The 19,010-nt window shown below is 51.4% G+C and overlaps 3 protein-coding genes across 10 annotated transcripts in view; 2 read left to right on the top strand and 1 right to left on the bottom strand.

The window, feature by feature from the left end:
• The window catches only part of VRK3 (VRK serine/threonine kinase 3), a 69,665-nt gene extending 64,529 nt beyond the window's left edge, over positions 1-5,136 (top strand). For all 7 annotated transcript variants that reach the window (XM_079908361.1, XM_079908368.1, XM_079908365.1 and 4 more), the window contains one exon: positions 4,754-5,136. In XM_079908361.1, the coding sequence (XP_079764487.1) occupies positions 4,754-5,043 (290 nt within the window). In that variant the 3' untranslated portion in view covers positions 5,044-5,136. The remainder of the gene's footprint in view (positions 1-4,753) is intronic.
• ATF5 (activating transcription factor 5) lies at positions 3,061-7,759 on the bottom strand. Its single transcript, XM_079908370.1, has 3 exons — positions 7,109-7,759; positions 5,467-5,763; positions 3,061-4,233 (listed from the first exon to the last, which is right to left on the bottom strand). Exons 2-3 carry the CDS (start codon positions 5,642-5,644, stop codon positions 3,572-3,574), a joined length of 840 nt encoding a protein of 279 aa, XP_079764496.1. The 5' UTR covers positions 5,645-5,763; positions 7,109-7,759; the 3' UTR covers positions 3,061-3,571.
• The window catches only part of NUP62 (nucleoporin 62), a 25,751-nt gene continuing 13,764 nt past the window's right edge, over positions 7,024-19,010 (top strand). Inside the window, exon 1 of one of the 2 annotated variants that reach the window (XM_079908356.1) lies at positions 7,024-7,159. The gene's annotated coding sequence lies outside the window, so the exon portion shown is untranslated. Of the gene's footprint in view, positions 7,184-19,010 lie in introns of both variants that reach the window. The other variant, XM_079908358.1, reaches the window with a different exon arrangement.

The raw sequence follows: 19,010 nt of genomic DNA, 5'->3' as shown, positions 1-19,010 counted from the left end.
TTGGCCTTTTATGGTTAGCCTCTGAACTGTCATGGCGCTGGTGGGTGTGTCATTTAGCATATGCTAATGTATTAAAATGAGGCTCAAGGTCCACTGGAAGTCAAATCTTCTGACATCTCGGACCTAGTTAGTTCTAACCAGTTTTTGTCATGTCCTATGGTTATGTCATTCTTTTAAAGGTTGTGCCCTGTCCCTTTCCTTCCTGTTTCAGTTTTAGCAATTAAAATTACAAAACTTTTAAATTGAGAATACACAAACACATATTCCATTAGCCTTCAGAGTAACGATGTCATACATCACATAACCTCTGGAAAATTCCAGAGAGAGAGAGAGAGGGAGAGGGAGAGGGAGAGGGAGAGAGGGAGGCAAACAACATCTTACTATTACTATGAAAATAGTTTTAACTTTGTAAAATACCTGAAAGTGCCTTGGGGACCCTGAGGTCCCCAGACAACATTGGGAACTGCTGGCCTAGAAGCCCCTGCATCCCTGTATTCCTGACCCTGGCTGACTCTCTTAGTTCTATCTTAATGACCAGACTCCCTAACATCCAGTTTCCCCTTTTCCTTTTGGTAATAGGACCACCTAGGCTCTGGCTGAGAAAATGACCACCCATCTAGAGACTATATTTCCCAGGCTACTTTGCAGGTGGGTGTTCCCACGTGACAAATTTCAGCCAAAGGAAGGGAGCAGAAAAGATGTGGAAAACTCCCAGCTCACATCCTTAAAAGGAGGGTCCTTAAAAGGAGGCTGCTTGCTCTCCAGTATCTCTTTGCCCTTTCCTGCTTTCCGTAACAAAGTTATAGCAATGATGACTTGGCTTCAACTGTCTTGAAAAGGCTGACACTTTAGGAGAATGGTTCCCAAATTGTGGTCCCCAGACCAGCTGTAGCTGCAGCAGTGGCACCTGGGGCTTTGTGAGAGAGGCAAATTCTCAGGCCCCATCCAAGACCTGCTGAATCAGAAACTCTGGGGCATGGGGCCCAGGACTGTGTTTCCAAAAACCGTCCAGGGGATTCTGATGCACAATCAAGTTTGAGGACCAGAGCTGGGAGATGTGGAGCAACAACGTAGAAGGAAACTGGGTCCATGGATCACCTCAGCAGGTAGGGCCGACCTACTCCCTGCCCCACCTACCAGTGTGGATATTTACATGAGAAAATCAATCCATCTCACTAAAGCCTCTGTTATGTGGTCTTTGGTAAATCAATACCTTAATCGACAGTATATTTAAATACACTCCTTGATTCTTCTTGAATTAAAAATTTTAGGCATACACCACACAACCATCAGAAATGGTTACTATCGGGTTGGCCAAAAAGTTCGTTTGGGTTTTTTCCATAATGAACCTTTTGGCCAACTCAATTTTTTTTTCTTTTTTTGCGGTACGCGGGCCTCTCACCATTGTGGCCTCTCCCGTTGCGGAGCACAGGCTCCGGACGCGCAGGCTCAGCGGCCATGGCTCACGGGCCCAGCTGCTCCGCGGCACGTGGGATCTTCCCGGACCGGGGCACGGACCCGCATCCTCTGCATCGGCAGGCGGACTCTCAACCACTGTACCACCAGGGAAGCCCTGGCCAACTCAATATTAAACAAAAAAAATTTTTTTAAAGAAAGGAAAAGACTAAGTTGGCAAAGATTGGGGAAACTGGAACCCTTGTGTACTGGTGGTGGGAACGTAAAATGGTGCCGCCGCTGTGGAACACAGCTGGGCATTTCCTCAAAAAATTAAAAATAGAATTACCATTTGATTCATCAATTCTACTTCTGGTTGAAACTTGAGGACCTTGAATAGTACCTCATATAAGTGGAATCATACACTATCTTTTGTGACTGCCTTATTTCACTTAGCATAATGTCCTCAAGGTTCATCCATGTTGTAGCATGTGTTAAAATTTCCTTCCTTTTTAAGGCTGAATCATATTCCATTCCTACAGCTAGGAGTACCCATGTAACATAGCTCTAGGCAATGAGATGTAAGCAGAAATCTACCAGAGCCAGCTAAGAAAGATTTGACCTCCTGTCTCAAATTTAGATACAATGCCTGGAGCTGTGGCCTCCATCCTGTGACCATGATGTAAAAGCCAAGAGAATCAGAGAGACTTCAGTTAACAGCAGCAGCCTCTCCTCTAGACTTCTGTGGGAAAAAACTTACGTGCACACCACTGATGGGCAGGTCTGCTGTTACTTGCAGCCAAAAGCATTTATAACTAATACACTTGGTCAAGTTATATCACCTCTGTCTCCCCAACCGGAATGTAGGTTCCACAGTGGCAGAAAACATGACTTTGTTCACCACTATGTGACCAGCCCTTCCTCTCCCAGCCAGCGCCCGGCAGAGCCCACACAGATGGAATGAGTGTTTGCGGTTATTCATCCAAAACCTAACAATACCTTCCTTTGTGGTTGACTGAAATAATCATGCAAAATGCTTAAAAGAGCACTCGGTACACAGTAAGCCTTCAAAAAACAGATGTAGCCGAATGTCTCCGCCATGGCTACCAGGCCACCTCCCACTTCCTCCCGACTTCCCCTGGGAAGCTTTGCTCAGACGGCTGGCTCTTCATCACAGGGTACCCCACAACTGTGCTGCAGCCATCCAGCCCCTTTTGGTGTCACCCTTTTTGGTGACAAGGCCCACGTGGAGCTCGCACCTTTGGCTATTCTCTTTTTTCCCTGTCTACGTAAGTAACAAATGGAAGCTAAAGTGGGTCTTGTACATTTACCAGTTCAATCAGTCCCACCTTGGCCTTGACTGTGTGTCGGTGTGTGTGCTTGACCGTAAGTATTATGTTATTTCCATTATTATCATTATCGTCTTTGGTCTAAGACTGCCCTCCCAGCAACTTCTCCTCTCAAAGACAAGACGCACAGCCAGAGGAAATTCTTCATTTTATTTCCACTCACAACCTCCAGAAAGGATCAGTCCCCGCCCTCCCTCACCTAGAGGCAGCCCCTCCCCCAACACCTTCACAAAACACTGATTTCCTCCCAGACCTAAAAGGAACACCCAGTCACCCATTATGGCCATTCCCACCCACCCACCCACCTCCCCAGCTGCCCACTTATCCACCTGCTCTGTGAACTGGGCCACCTTTTGGTTCCACCCCCAAATGTAGTTCCCCAAGGTCACTTGGCTTATTTTGCTTGTATTCTACGGGCAGCTTTCTTAAAGCCCTCCCTGACTTAGTCTCCAGATGGCTTCCCTGTCCTCCTTTGCATAGACGTTCTGCAGAGATTCCTGGCCTCACTTCCCTGCTTGAGAGACCAGGTTTCCAAGCTCTCCCCTGCCCCCCCAATTTCCCATGGGCCTCTGTTCCTCAGCTGTTAGTTGAAGGGTATAGATGTTGACTAAGGCCAAACATTCCATGATTCTGGGGAGGGAGGAGGGGAGCAAATTCAGAATGGACAGGAAAGGAGGCAAGGATAAAAGGGGAGGGGGGGGAGGGGAAGTTTGGACGGCAGCTAGAGGCAGGGGGATGATGGGGGACCTCCCAGCTCAGCCCCAGAAACAGAAGTGAGCCACAGCCGAAGAGCAGCATGCCCGCTATGGCCTGAAGACCCGGCCCAGCTAGCTGGGCCGGGTCCTCTGGCTTCGAGCCTTGTACACTTCGATGAGCAGATCCTTGACGTACTGGATCTCCCGCTCCACCGACTCAGCCCTCTCCCTCAGCTCCCGGTTCCGGGCCTCCAGCCCCTGGCACTCGCCCTCCAGGGCCTCGCCCTCTGCACGCTTCCTCTGGCGGTACCTCAGAGCTGCTGACTTGTTCTGGTCTCTCTTCTTTTGCTTGCGGTCCCCTCGGGTGGCGGCAGGATTGGGGTAGGGGGTGGGGCGGGAGGGTTGAGGGGGAGGAGAAGGGGGTTGCTGTGGGGGGCACAGGGGTGCCAACCCCGAGTCCCCCTGCTCGGCCTCACTGCGGCAGTAGATGGCCAGCAAGTCGAGGGTGTCCGGGGCCGGGGTCGGGGGGAGGTCAAAGGTGGGCAGGGGGAGGGGAAGGGAGAGGGCGGGTGCCGGTGCTGGCTGTGTCGGAGGTGGGGAGGATGGTGGGAGGAGTGGGGCATCAAGGAAGTCTTCCATCTGCTCCAGCTCCTTCTTGAGGAGGGAGGCCATAGCTTCCAGGTCAGGTGGGGGTGGGGAAGGTGGGGAGAGGGCACCTGAGGGCAAGGGGGGCTCCAGAGGGAGGAGGGCTGTAAAGTCCACCCTCTCGGTCATCCAGTCGGAGAAGCCGTCGCCTGGAGGATTGGAGAGGGAGGGACAGAAAGCTCCTTGAGTTCCTAAGCCTCCACCCAACCAGGTCCCACTCACGACTACTTCATTCGTCCCATTCGTTGAGTAAAACCACCAACCAGCCAATCAGTCAACCAACCAATCAAGGAATCATCAAACCAGTCAACAGACCAACAGACCAGCCAACTAACCGACCAATTAGCCAAACAATCAATGAACCAGTCAACCAACCAATGACCCAAACAACAAAACAGTCAACCAGCCATTTCTGCAACCATTCTAACATCCTCTTTACCGATTAGCCTGCATCTGTGGTTTCTTGATTTACCCTCTAGTTTACTCGTAAACGGCAAACTAAATCACACATAAACACACCCTGTTTCATCTTTAATTACTGAAAACCCACTATGTACCAAGCATTTGGGATACACTAATGAATAAAACACTTCCTGCCTCAAGAGCTCTGCCTATGCTGTTTCCTCCACCTGAAAAGCTCTTCCCTTTTTTTTTTTTTTTTTTTTGCAGTACACGGCCCGAGCCGCTCCACGGCATGTGAGATCTTCCCGGACCGGGGCACGAACCCGTGTCCCCTGCATCGGCAGGCGGACTCTCAACCACTGCACCACCAGGGAAGCCCAGTTCTTCCCTTTTCATGGCTCATTCCTTACCATTCTTTAGGTCTCAGCCAAAATGTTACTGACTTGGAGAGGGTTTCCTGGCTCCCCGCTCTAAACGTGTCCTTGTTGTCATTTTTAAAAAATATATTTATTTATATATTTATTTATTTTTATTTATTTAGTTGCGCCGGGTCTTAGTTGAGGCAGGCAGGCTCCTTAGTTGCAGCATGTGGACTCTTAGTTGCGGCATGCGTGTGAGATCTAGTTCCCTGACCAGAGATCGAACCTGGGCCCCCTGCATTGGGAGTCTTAACCCCTGCGCCACCAGGAAAATCCCCCTTGTCATTTTTAAGCTCAGCTACTAAGTGTTTCCCACTTATCCCCATGCATCATGGTTTAATATGTCTCTTGTCTGTCTCCCCAGTAAAGTGTGAGCTCCAAGAGGGCAGGGATCATGTCAGTCTTGTTTCCAGCTGTATCCCCAGCACCTAAGACAGTGCCTGACTTATTATACATGCTCAATAAATACTTATTGAATGAGTGAAAAGTGAATGAATGAATTCTTCTCCCCTGCCCCCCACAGCCCAGCTCACCCCACCTCCATTCTTTGCCTGCCCTTACCTGCCAGGGGCTCTCCCCCCGCTGGAAGCCCGCCCTCTAGGGCTCCCCCAAGGACCTCATAGGGGCCCAGGGGGGCAGGGGCCAGGGGGAGTTTCCCATAGTCTACGAGCCAGCCCAGCCCGCTAGCTGGGAGCAGGGTCCTGTCCAGCTCCAGCCCCAGGGTCGCCAGGAGTGACATGGCTGCAGCACGGGCGTTGGGCACGGATGGCAATGGAGAAGGCTGCACCAACAAGTGGCAGGAGGCTCTGGCGGTTACTCAGCTGGACGAAGACAGGCACCAAGGCAAAAGCGGAGTACCTACGAGTGTGACACAAAAGTGAGTGGGTCAGGGGCCAGCCTCACCTACTGCCAAAGCCACGGGTAAACCAAGCCATATCCCCAGGGCCCCGGGATTCCTTGCCCTTTCAGAATTCTAAATCTGCCCTTTCCTTCCCCAAATCTGAGCCCCACCCATTCCCAAGGGAATTCTCTTTACGCCCGACTTACTTTTCTTCAGAATTCCCCAGACCCAATCCTTCCAATACAGAAACCTATGGTCTCCCAGGGGAATTTCCTTAAGTCCCTCCCACCTACCGCATAATATTCCGTTTCATTAAAAAAAAAAACACTCAATCCCAGGAGAATTTTCTTGCAGCCACACCTCTTCCTCTAAAATACATTCTTTAGGCCCCACCTCCTCCCTAGAGTCCATCTCAAATCTCTTCCCAGGGGAATTCCCCCCTGTCCCGCCCCTTCATCAATGTCATCCGTTCGAATCCCACCCTTCCCTTTGAATTTTGCGGTGATTGCCACTGTCCCTCCAAATCCCGCTCCCACGGTTTATTTTAGCTCCACCCCTCCTCGACGATTCCCCAGAGGCCTCGCCTCTTTCTCGGATAGAAACACCATCCCCTCAGCTAACGGTTTTCTTAGTCCCGCCCCTTCTCACCGTGGGTTACCCCCCCCAAGCCCCACCCCCCCGTGACGCCTCTTATCCTAGCTCCATCCCCTTAAACGGGTCGTTTCTAAGTCCCGCCTTCTCCCCTGTCAATCTAAACCAGCCCCCCCCCCCCCCCCCCGCTCCCCGGAGGTGCCTGAATGAAACGGAGGGAAGATGTGCTTTGCGCCTGAGCAAAGTGGAGGCGGGCGGGTGGAGGCTGCAGGCGGAGAACAGCTCCTCACTCTCCGCCATCCACACGCGGCTCTCTCGCCGAGGGCTAAAGCGCATGCTCCACCGCCGTAGCGGCCCCATTGCTCCCTCAGGCCTCCGCCCCCCTGGGGGTCAGTGCGCACGTGCGGCTGCTTACTGCCCGCCCTTTGCATAGAAATACTACCGCTGGTGGACAGATGCGCATGAGCAATCGCTCGCAGACTCATTCAGGGCGGGGGGGAACCACCACCCTCTCTGGGAACTAGTGCGCAGGCGCAAACGCACACGTGCTGTCTAAACACCAACGTTGTCTGGAAGAACGCACCCTCCCCCCATCGGGCCGAGTGCGCATGCTCGACCGCGCGCGCGAACGACCCGTCTTCCCTCTTCTGCGCCTGCGCGACCGTGATTCCTCAGTCTCGTCTCCCTACGCCCCAGACTCGGTCGTGAGGGCCGCGAGCTTCGAAAGGGCGGGAAAGGCCGTTGGAGAGGGAGAGGCGAGCGGTTACTCACTCCATGGCTGCGCAAAGGAGAGGCGGCGGCGGCCTCGGCTGAAGAAAGAAGGTAGGAACGGAGAGCGCAGGCGCGGTGAGCGCGGAGACTGGCCGCGGGCACAGAGGGGTCGCGGCTACAGAGCCATGGCCGGGGCTACGCGGGCTGAGGTGGCGTCGCGGTAGTGTGAGGAGAAATCATGATCTGAGGCTGGGGAATGAGGTGACCCCGTGGACTGGGGACAGATATACCGGAGGTGGCGCAGCACGGCCTGCCCGGATCCTTCCGCGCCCCGCCCCGCGCGGCCTCAACCGTGAGGCGGGCCTGACCGCCCGCCCTCGGGGATCCCGGGATCCGGCCCCCTCATCCTTCCCACCCCGGGAATTCAGGCCTCTCCTTTCTCTGGCCTGTAGATCTAGCCCCGCTTTCCTCCCAACCTCGGGGGTGCCGACCCTTCTTTCCCTCTGACTCTGGGGTCCGGCCCCCTCCTCCTTGTGGTCCGTGGTCCGCGGTCCGGCTCTCTGCTCCCTCTGATTTGGTGACTCGGCCCTTCCTTTTCCCTGAGACCCGCACTAGTTCATTTCGCCTTTCTTCTCCCCTGCTTCGCGAATTTCCGGTCAGCCACATGTTGATCTCTTTATCCTTAATTGCCGTCCCACTCGGAGAACACTTCTTGTGGCTTAGAGTCTGGCGTGAGTCACTGAGCACGCTCCGTTCAAATCAGAGACCGGCGAGGGTGGCCTTGGACAAGTAAATTCTCTAGTCTCTCAGATAGGGGATTATTTGTAAAGTAAGGAGAATAATCAAGTGTACCTGGTGGGGTCGTTTGTGAGAAATAAGTCCATTCCTGTGAAACCCAGATCCCACCTCCTACATGCTCGCTCAGCGTCTTTTATGATCAGTAGGAGGGAACTCTGAGTCTCGCGTCAACCCTTCCGACCCCCGTGGCCGGAGCCCCAGACACTTAACCATGCAACACTTGCTAATAGGTCGTTCTTGTGTTTCCTTCACTCCTCCAAGGTGATTTCCAGCCATCCCTGCCCTCTCCCATTCAAATATGGACGCTCAGCCCCATCTTGGTGCAGGGAGTCGGTCATCGCCCTCAGTCTTATCTTTTCTCCATCCCCTGCTCACCTCTCCTCAGCCCTTATCCTTAGCACTCCTTTCAGGCCCGTTGGTTCATTCTTCTGTCCCTGCCCCTCCCCTAGACTTCCTTTCGAAGGATCCTCTACCTCGGCTGCGCCCCCCCCCCCCACTAGATCAGTCTTCACACTCTGCCAGAAAGAGGGAGATCTGTACTTGCATCACTAAAAGAGATCAGGCTTCCTAGCCATCCCCTCCCCCTGCACTGGACCCTCCACCAGCCCCAAGTGGATGTGGGTCTTTCCTGTGCAGCAGAAACCCCTCCTTTTCCCACCCTGCATTCATCCACATGCTTATGAGACTGAATCAAGATCCAAAGAAGGTGGGGGACCCTGATCTTGAGAGTTAGCTGGGAGTGAATACACACAGGCTTTTTTTCTTTTCCTTCCAAATGCATGTGCTCTTTTTTTCTCCCGGCTTTATTGAGATATAATTGACATGTAGCACTGTATAAGTTTAAGGTGTACAACATAATGATTTGGCTTACACACCTGGTGAATTGATTACCACAGTAAGTTTAGTGAACATCCATCACCTCCTACAATTCCAACACTAAAGAAATAGAAAAAACACATACGTTTTTCCTTGTGATGAGAACTTTAGGATTTATACTCTTAACAACTTTCATATACAACATATAGCAGAGTTAATTATATTTATCGTATTGTACATTATATCCCTCGTACGGGCTGCTGTTGCATACAGGAAGTCTTTCTTGGGATCTGACCATGTTTCCTTATGATACTTAACTGTCCACTCTGCCAACTCTTGCCCTATAGGGGCTATGTTATTACCAAGGCAGCATAGAGTAGTGGTTAAGAGCACAGTCTCTGGAGCCAAGTTGTTGGGTTCAAACGCTGAGTACACCCCACTTACTAGCTTACTGGCAATTTCCCTTCCCTGTGCCTCGGTTACCATTAACAGTGCCAGAATAAAGCATGGAGTTGAGTTAATAGAAACGGACTGAGGTACGTGGCCGTTAATAGTACCTGCTTCTTAGTACTGTTTTGAGGATTAAATGAGTTAATCCAGGTCAAGTGTGCTTAGACTAGTGCCTGGCACACAGTAGGTGCTACATAAGGGGGTTTAATTATTACTTTTATTGAGTTGGATATGTTTTATCTCCATTGCTAAGCAGTAGTGCTTTTAAAGTTCTTCTAAGTAAGAAGGACCGACTTCCACTCCTCAGTGTAGATATTTGAGCGATAGCAGGTGGGATTAGGGGAGTCTGTTGGACAGGCCGCTGGCAGTGAGGGGGCACAATCACTCCCCAGTCTTCTTCGAAAAGACCTTCTAGATTATAACAGGTGGACTAGGTAGAGTATTTTTCTTTAAATAACTTTTTATTTTGGAATAATTGTAGATGTACTGCAAAGACAGTGCAGAGTCCCCTTATACCCCTCTTCCAGTCTCTGTCACTGGACATCTTGCATTACGCTCGCTCGTACACTTGTCACAGCTCAGGAGCCAACATCAGTACGTTCCTATTACCTAGACTCCACCTTGTCTTCTAATTTCACCAGTTGTTCGCTAACGCCCTTCCTTTGTTCCAGGATCCCCTCCAGGATGCCGTCTTACACTTTAGTCGTCCGTCTCTGTAGCCACCTCTGCTCTGCAAAGGCTTTTTAGACTTTCCTTGTCTCTCACAACCCTGACAGTTTTGAAGAGTGCTGGTTGGATATTCTATGGAATGTCCCTCCATTTGGTTTTGTCTCATAGACGGGGATTGTGGGGTTTTGAGAGGACGACCAGGTAGGATATTTTTTAATACCTGGGAATGAACTTAGTGTGGGAATCTTGCTGCTTGTAGATTGCGGCGTTTGCTGACTGAGAAGACCCTGGTCCCCCTGTCCCAGCCCCTTGTGCCTTTTTCTCTCTCCATCTGATGGGTCCCATAGAGTTGAGTTCTGCTGGTGCCAGCTTGCACACTGAGCTCCCAGCCCTTCAGGGCATATTCGAATTTATGGGCGGTGGGTCATCAGTGGTGCCTGTGAGCCCAGGTCTTGGCACCCTGAGCCCTCTCCCCACACCCACCTCTGGACCTGTTGCCCATCCAGGACTCAGATGCCTGGGCCTCCCCCAACTTCACAAAGTCCTCTGGGGTCCAGGTGCCCCAGGCCCTTCAACTCCTGAGCTGGGGTTAGGAGCGTGGGTGGGGCTGCTGGGGACTCTTTTTCAGTGCGGAGGAGCCAGGCTTGGGGAGTGAGGTGGCGATTGCAGCCAGGTTGCATCACCCTGGCTGTTTGACAGGGCGGGGGAGTGGGGGATTCTCTGGGGGCTGCCCTGCGCACCTGGCAACCATTCCTGGTTAGTGAAGCCCTGGATTGGAGAGAGGCTCCAGCACAGCAAGGGAGGGGTTTGGGGAGGGGGAGGGAGAGCAACCTGTGCAGAACCCTGAGAATCAGGCTCAATGCCAAGAACTACCAAGAACAGACTCAGATCACAGAGGCTGACCCGCTCAGCTTGCAGGGGGCAAGGTGTCGTGTACAGTCACACCGCTGGTTAGAGCCTGGGCCTCCGCCATATAGCTTCCAAGGCCCTGCTGGTCCCAGGGAGAGCGTGTCCTCTCTCAGATGTGTGGGGTCCCTGACCCCCAGCTCAGGATGTAGCCTGCTGGGAGGCACCAAGCCTGGACCTTCACCTCGGGTCTGCTGCTGCTCACAATTGCCAAATTCTGTTGATTGTGACCTGACCCTCCCCATCCCCTGTCCCAGAGGAGGCCCTCCTCACCTGTCCTATCGCAGAACCCCGAACTGGTCTCCCAGTCAAGGTGACGGGCCTGCAGTGATGGAAGAGGCACCGAGTTTTCCATCAGATGGACCCAGGTTTCAATCCCAAGCCCATACCACCTAGTCCTGGCCAAGGGTGCACACGAGGCCCTTACCCTGCCTTGGCCTCAGCTGCCTTCTGAAAAGTGGCTCAGATCGCTTCTCAACCTTTTGGCTAAGATCAAGTGAAAAGTGGCTCAGAGCCTTGACTCTGGAGCCAGCCTGCTGGGTTCACATCCCAACACCACTTATTTGACCCTCGGCAAGTGACATCTTCTCTCTGTGATTCAGTTTTCTCATCCATAAAATGGGGATAAGATGACCCACCTTCTAGGATTATTGTGAGGATTAAATAGGTCAATGTATGTAAAATTCCTAGAACAGAGCCTGCCTAATTATGAGCATTAATTATTTCTCTTTAAGGCTTAGGTGCTGAGGGGATTATATGAAATGACGTAGGTAAAGCCCAGCACTTACTAGGAGCTCAAGGTCAACCCATGTTTGTTTCTCTTCGTATTCGTACCCCACTTTGTTCTGCTTTCAGAGCCGCCTCGAAGGCAGATGTCTGTGTGTGTGACTGTTTCCCCGAGCACTTAGAGGGTAAGTCAGGACCCTCCTCATTCCCAAGAATCATTCCTCACAGCCCCCAGCCCTGTGCTGTGGGGCATGCGGGGATCTCAATTCCCCGACCAGGGATCAAACCCGTGGAGTGGAAGCACAGAGTCCCAACTGCTGGGCCACCAGGGAAGTCCCGCATCAGTTTATTTTTAAATGAGTTGCTCAGGCACAGAGACTGGGGAATTCAGTCCTGTGGCCTCTGAAGGGGCACTAGGGCAGGTGTCTGCATCATGCAGGCCAGGAGGGCAGAGGTTGGGGGTGGGTGTCTTGGCAAACAAGGGCAGGAAGGCCAAGGCCAGTTCAGCTGGGGAAAGGGCAGTGCAGGGGCCAGGCACACAGAACACAGGTCTGCCACGTGGCCCAGTGGCTCAGAGTCCTCCAGAGTCCCTTCCCTCCCCTTCCTCCTGCTACATCTTCCTCAGCAGAGGCAGCCACAGCTCTCAGAGCCTGGCGAGGCCCCATACTGCTGCACCAGCTCCAGCACCCTCGATGGTCATCTTCTGTTTTCATTTCCTGTGGCCACTGTAACAAATTGCCACAGACTTAGTGGCTTAAAACAACATGCACTTATTCCCTTTCAGTTCTGGAGACGAGAAGTCTAAAAGGGGTCCTTCTCGAGGCTCTAGGGGAGAATCCATTCCCTGGCCTTTTCCAGCTTCGAGAGGCTGCCTGCATTCCTTGGCTCGTGGCCCCTTCCTTGAATCACTTCTACCTCTGCTTCCATTATCATGTCCCCTATCTCCTCCTTTGATACTCTTGCCCTCCCTCTTATAAAGACCCTTGTGATTATGGTAGGGCACACCCCAAAAATCCAGTATAGTGTCTCCATCTCAAGATCCTTAATTTAACAACATCTGTAAAGTCCCTTTTGCCTATAGGGTAGCGTTCACAGATTCTGAGCACTAGGATGTGGACGTGTTTGGGAGCGTCATCCATCCTGCCACGCCTCCCCTCTCGGGACCTCCGTTTCCTCACCTGGGAGCTAAAGGCTAGCACCAGCCCTGGCATACCCGTCCCTCATATGCCCACAGGGAGTGGACAGGGTAAACTGAAGGTAATTGACAGCATGGTGTCCTGGAGCTCAGGACACATCACTTATCACCGTGTGGCCTTCAGCAAGGTGCTGTGCCCCCACGTGCTACATCAGAAGAGCAGGGACAATAGCAGAGGGCAGTGGTGAAGACCAGAGATAACGTATGAAAAGGCCTAGAACGACGCCTGGCTCCGCCAGCGAGCTGTCCCTGCAGGCACGGTGCTGCTCAGGGTCGGCCCATGTGCCCTGCAACAGTGCTGGCCTGGCAGCGCAGAGCTTCGGGTTTCATAGAAGTGAGAAATCCAGACTTCTCCATGAGATCCAAGTTTTAAAAGGTTGGTGAGTCACTCAGAGAAACCTCAACAAACCTCGAGTGTGGATAGGCTGGGGCCGAGGGCCCTCCCTGACCTTTGTGTGCGGTGATTCCTACCCCGCTGCTCCCAACCCCACATCTGTCATCCTCTGCCCAGAGCAGAGAACTAAAGGAACTGAGGACTCCTCGGTGCAGGGCCACACATACCCCTGAGCTGTTCCCCCCACCCCCCACCGGACTGACCCAGCTTGAAAGGGTGCCGGTCTCACTTAGCTGCCCAGCCTATGCGCGGTTGGGGAGGGCATTGTTTGTGGGGAGCAGGGAAGGGGGTCTCTAGGGAATCATCCGGGAAGGTTGGGTTTCTGCTGAAGGGGGGCTGGTGTCCTTCATCAGCCATCCATGCCCCCAGGACCACCAGTACATGTAGTCAAACCATTTGGGTTTCTTGCTTGTCGCAGCTGTGGGGCCACCCACCTTGGGGGCCCGTGGGGCATCTCAGGAAGGGGGTGTCAGAGGGGACTTTTAGGGGCTGGGCTGGGTTAGGTGACTGGGGAGGGTTCAGGGAAGAGGGGTTTTGCTCTGGATTGGAGGCCAGCAGGGAGCAGGGGCAAGGCCGTGACCAGCGTCCTTTGTCAGTGGAGCTGACGCTGTGCTTAGTTAAGAAGCAGCCGTCAGCTCTGAGCCAGGAGAGTGATGGTTGGTCATTTTTGTGCTTCAGACAGTGTGTTTCTGTCTGTGTTGAGACGTGTCAAGATCCATCACAATCAGGTGGCCTTGCCTGATGTGTTCTGTTCAGTTGTTTATGCCCAGCAGGAGAGTACAGGGCCACTCTTCCCTTTCTCACAGCAAACCTGCTCCTCGTGCCCGATGGGAGATGGCAGGTGGAGGGCAGCTGCAGCGCAGCCTGTACCCCTGCCTTGAGGTGGGCTTGGATGCACCATACCCCCAGGTTTGCTTGGGCACAAAGGAAAGTAGCAAGGCCTGAATGAACGCAGTTGGCACCCACTGGGATGGCCAGTCATAGGGGGAGCCAAGGGAGCAAGAGAGAGGGGGTTTGAGGCAGAGGCAGGGGACCATAACAGGAACACCTCACAGGCCTGAGAGGTCCCCCAGGACTGCCCCAGGGGGGACTTTGAGGGCCAGCAGCCAGCAGGGCCCTAGACCTCAGAGCTGTTAGGTTTGTTCAGTAGCCCTTTGCCCTTCTTCTCCTGCCCGCCCCCACCCAGAGCAGGAACAGATTCCGGCGGGGGCCGGGGGGACGCAGGGCAGGAAAGGGCATCTGAGGCCCCCGCTTCACTCCAAGCCGTCAGGAGTCTAGCCTGCAGTGAGGGAAAGCAGACGGCACTGAGTTGGATTTGAGAGTGAAACCTGAACCACTAAACTAGTCTGGAAGGTGACAGAGGTGACCTGGGATGTCATTAGGGAACAGGAAGGGGGTGCTGGACATGGCACGCAATGGGGGGGTGTAGTGGTGAAAAGGGTCACACTGGAGAGGCTCCTGATGCCCCAGCTTAGCTCTGGGGCCAGACAGCCTCAGTCAGTCCTAACCACCGGGGCGACTTTGGGCAAGTTACTGAAGTTCTCTTGGCTTCAGTTTGCTCATCTGTAAAATGGGAACACTGGTAGTTCCTGCCTCTTTGGGTTGTAGTCAGTACAGGTAAAGCACTACAAACAGGGCACAGCACATAATAAATGTCCAGAAGTGTTAGTGTGGTGGTTGATACCCAGGGATAGGTATGGGCTGTGATTGGTTCTAATCTCAGAATCAAAGCCACCCTGCCCCCCACCTCTGGTGGTTTTCACCTGGTTCCCAGAGAAACCATCTCCATGGCAACTGCCTCTGCCACAACCTGGACCTTTGCCTCCCTCCCCCACTGACATCACTGCCTCTCCACTGGGACACTGGTGTTGATTGCAAGAGAGGCTGGGGAGGGAGCACAGGTGTGTGTGGTTCTGTCTACACACACACTCTCCCTCTCTCTCCCTCTCTCTCCCTCTCTCTCCCTCTCTCTCCCTCTCTCTCCCTCTCTCTCCCTCTCTCCCTCTCTCTCTCTCTCTCTCTCTCTCTCTCTCTCTCTCTCTCTCTCTCTCTCTCTCTCTCACACGTGTCCACCTGTGGTGGTCTTAAAGTCCCTTGGCCCTGGTGCTTTAGCCCCTCACTGAGTCTTGTATCTGTGGTGTATCTGTGCCAAGCTGCATTTCCACTGGAGCCCCTTGTTGGCCTCAGCTGACTGGAGCATTTCAACTACAGTCTGCTCCCCAGCCCATTCTCAATCAGCTGTACTCATCCCCACAAGAAAGTGTGATCCTATCTTTAGAAATAGCTCTGCCCAGCCCCTGCCTTCTCAGCCCCTCCCTGGCATCCCATGCTTGGTTGGTTTGTTTAATGGCTTTATTGAAATACTGCAAAAAAAAAAAAAAAGCATGATTCACATCCATTTATTCAAGTGTACAATTCAGTGATTTTTATACATTCAGAGTTGTGTACTCATTACCACAGTCTAATTTTAGAACATATTTATCACTCCAGAGAGAAACCCCATACCTCTTAGTGGTCATTCTCCATGCTACCATCCCTCGGCAACCACCAACCTGCTTTCTCTCTCTGTAGATTTGCCTATTCTGGACATTTCATATGAATGGAATCATACAATAGGTGGCCCTTTGTGTCTAGTTTTCTAGGTTCATCTGTTTTGTAGCATATGTCAATACTTTATTCCTTTTTAAAGCTGCATAACATTTCATTTTATCCATTCATCAATTGATGGACGTTTGGGTTGTTTCTACTTTTTGGCTGTTATGGAATATGTGTGTACTAGTTTTGTATGGACAAATGTTTTCATTTCTCTTGGGAGATACCTAGGAGTAGAATTGCTGGATCATTGGATAACTGTGTTTAACCTTTTGAGGAACTGCTGTACTGTTTTCGAAAGTGGCTGCACTATCTTACATTCCCACTAGCGATGAGGGTTCGAGTTTCTCCACATCCTAACCAACGCTTGATATTGTCCACCTTTTTTGTTATTGTAATCCTAGTGGCACCAGTAAACTGGTATCTCATTTTGGTTTTGATTTGCATTTCCCAACAGCTAACAGTGCTTTTCCCATGCTTATCACCCATTTGTGTATCTTCTTTGGCATCTTGTGGTTTTCACACAGGGCATTTAACACTGTTCTTCAAGGCAGCCCTTGCCCATCTGAGCTTTTGCCTGGAATGAGCCATTGCTCTAACCCCTTCCCACCTTGACTAACTCCTCCACATCCTTCAAAACAGGCTTAAACATCCCTTCCTTCTCTAGGACAGTGTCCTTGCCCCTCCCCTGGGCTTCCAGTAGGTTCTAACCAAAGCTCTTTTAACAGTGTCTACCTGTTGTCCAACAATTTATCTCGTTGTTACCCTCAGTAAACTCTGAATTATTTAAGGACAGGAACCTTGTCATATCCTGACTTTGACATTTATGTTGACATTGAGCAAGTTACTTAACTCTAAAAGGGAGATGCTAATGGTACCTACCCTGTGGTAGAAGCAGTGAGAACTAAACCAGTACATGGAAAGCATGTAGAATAGTACCTGGCACAAAGCAACCTGGATCTGTTTATTGGGTTAACAAGCATTTGCTGAGTGCCCCCAGTGACCAGCAACTGTCACAGATATTGGGGTACAGCAGTGGAGATCACGGACCAAAATCCTGCCCTTCATGGAACTGTTGTTCTAATGGGGAGACAGACAACAAACGAAGTCTGTAAATGGAATATATTGTATTTCAGATGATGCTGGGTCCTAAGGATAGCTGGGGAAGACCTCACTGAGTAGGTGACATTTTAGCAAAGACCTGAAGGAGGTAAGGGAGTGAGCTATGGGGCCATCAGAGTGTTCCAGAGAGAGAAAACAGCAAGTGCAAAGACCCTGAGACAGGAGTGCTTTAGGCGTGTGTGCAGAACAGCAGGAAGGCCTGTAGGGCTGGAGTGGAGTGATGGAGGCAAAGGGTGGTTAGAGATGGGGGCATCTTTTGGCTGTTGGGAATAATGCTGCTGTGAATGTTTGTGCACAAGTTTTTGTCTGACTACCTGTTTTCAATTCTGGTAGCTTTTCCTTCATCACATTTATAACACTGGGTTTTTGAGGATGGGTGGCCATGCCATATTGTCTTTGTTTGCCCAGCCCAAGGCCTGTCCTGTCCTAAGTCTCAGTGGATGTTTGTTGACTGAATGAATGAGGTATGTTTGTGAATTACCCAACACGTGCTGGCATACAGTGGCGCTGAATGGTTGGTGCTTTTATCATTATTTTTTTTTAATGCAGTTCATATATCAGGTTGGCAATACTTTCCTAATTTCAGGTGCTGGCAGGTTGTAGGGAAATGGTTGTCTCAGGCACCACCAGTTAGAATAAAAGCACATACAGGCAAGTTGGAGGGCAGTTTGGTTGTCCCTAGCAAAACCAGAATGCAAGTACCTGTGGCCAGCAGTTCTTCTGGGATCTGCCCTGGAAGAGTGTCTGTGCTTGTGCCCGAGAAAGCATGAGTGAGTATGCTTGTTGCAGTATTGTTTATAATAAAGAAAAAATCAGGAGCATTCTAAATGTCCATCAGTAGAGGCACGGATAAATAAAATGTGGTCTAGCCACACTGCGGACTGGTTTACAGCAGCCAGAAGGAGAGGGAAACCTGTTGGAAACGCTACAAATTGTGGAGTGACACATGCAGTGTGATCCCCTGTGTAGTAGAGAAAACATATGTATAAAGTCATTTCCTCTGGCTATGAACGTACACATGAGCACGTAGATAACAGATACACAGCGACCTTTAACCGGGCTACCTCATGGGTGTGGGGACCAGGATCAAGGATAGTGATCAGGGGGTGCTTAGCTTTGTTGGTGGTGGCCAAAACAATATTTTAAAGAGAGGACTGATGTATTGATTGTGTAGTTAAAATTTAAATGTTAAAAATGCAGTTAGGGGGACTTCCTTGGTGGTCCAGTGGAAAAGACTCTGCTGCGCTTTCACTGCAGGGGGCACAGGTTCCATCCCTGGTCAGAGAACTAAGATCCCACATGCAGCACGGCCACACACACACACACACAAAATGCGGTTAGGTAGAGGGGGGAAAAATATCTTTCAGCACAAGAGAAGGAAACAAAACAGTTTTTGGCAAAAAAGGTAAGGGATCCAGTACCTGAGTAATCCTCAGAGCTCGTCCAGTCCTATTATTTTATATTAAGAGTGGTTCTAGAATCTTCCTTAAAAATCTACTCCTCTGGTTGTTTCCTGACTTTTCCACACACGTCTAACCTGATTCGTTTTCCCCATGGGGAAATTTGCTGTTTGTCCCACCACCTGAGCTCCTTCAGGTGCAGGTTTGGGCCTCAGGAGTGAGAAGGAGAATGTAATTGCTCGTTAGCCGTGAGGTGAGTTCTTGGGGTAGAGAGAGTATTTTCCAGTGAAGCAAGGAAGAAGAGGGATGGCTGAGAACCTCTTGAGTCCAAGAAATATTTAGGTACTAGCTGGAGGCAACCCCGAGGAGCAAACAGCTGAGGGGTGCAAGGCAGTTCCCCTGTGAGAGTATTTCCTCCTCCATCCAATGAGGACAATAAGCGTACTTAAAATGACTTCTACAGTATAGTCAGTGAAGAAAGAAGAGTGCAGAATAGTGCTTCTGGCACATGCAGCCTTTTGTGTACAATGGGGAGATTGCAAACTGCATTTACTTAAACGCATTGAAAAAAAAAAAAATCTCTGGAAAGGGACTTCCCCGGTGGCACAGTGGTTAAGAATCCGCCTACCAGTGCAGGGGACACGGGTTCAAGCCCTGGTCTGGGAAGATCCCACAGGCCGCGGAGCTACTAAGCCCACGTGCCACAGCTACTGAGCCTGTGCTCTAGAGGCTGCGAGCCACAACTACTGAGCCTGTGCGCCCTTGCTCTGCAACAAGAGAAGCCACAGCAATGAGAAGCCCACGCACCGCAACGGAGAGTAGTCCCAGCTCACCGCAACTAGAGAAAACCCACGCGCAGCAATGAAGACCCAACACAGCCAAAAAATAAATAAA

Source organism: Stenella coeruleoalba, assembly GCF_951394435.1.
Source record: "Stenella coeruleoalba genome assembly, chromosome: 20".
NCBI lineage: Eukaryota > Metazoa > Chordata > Mammalia > Artiodactyla > Delphinidae > Stenella > Stenella coeruleoalba.
Note: the sequence above shows the minus strand (reverse complement) of the source record. Positions and strands in the feature narration are given on the sequence as shown.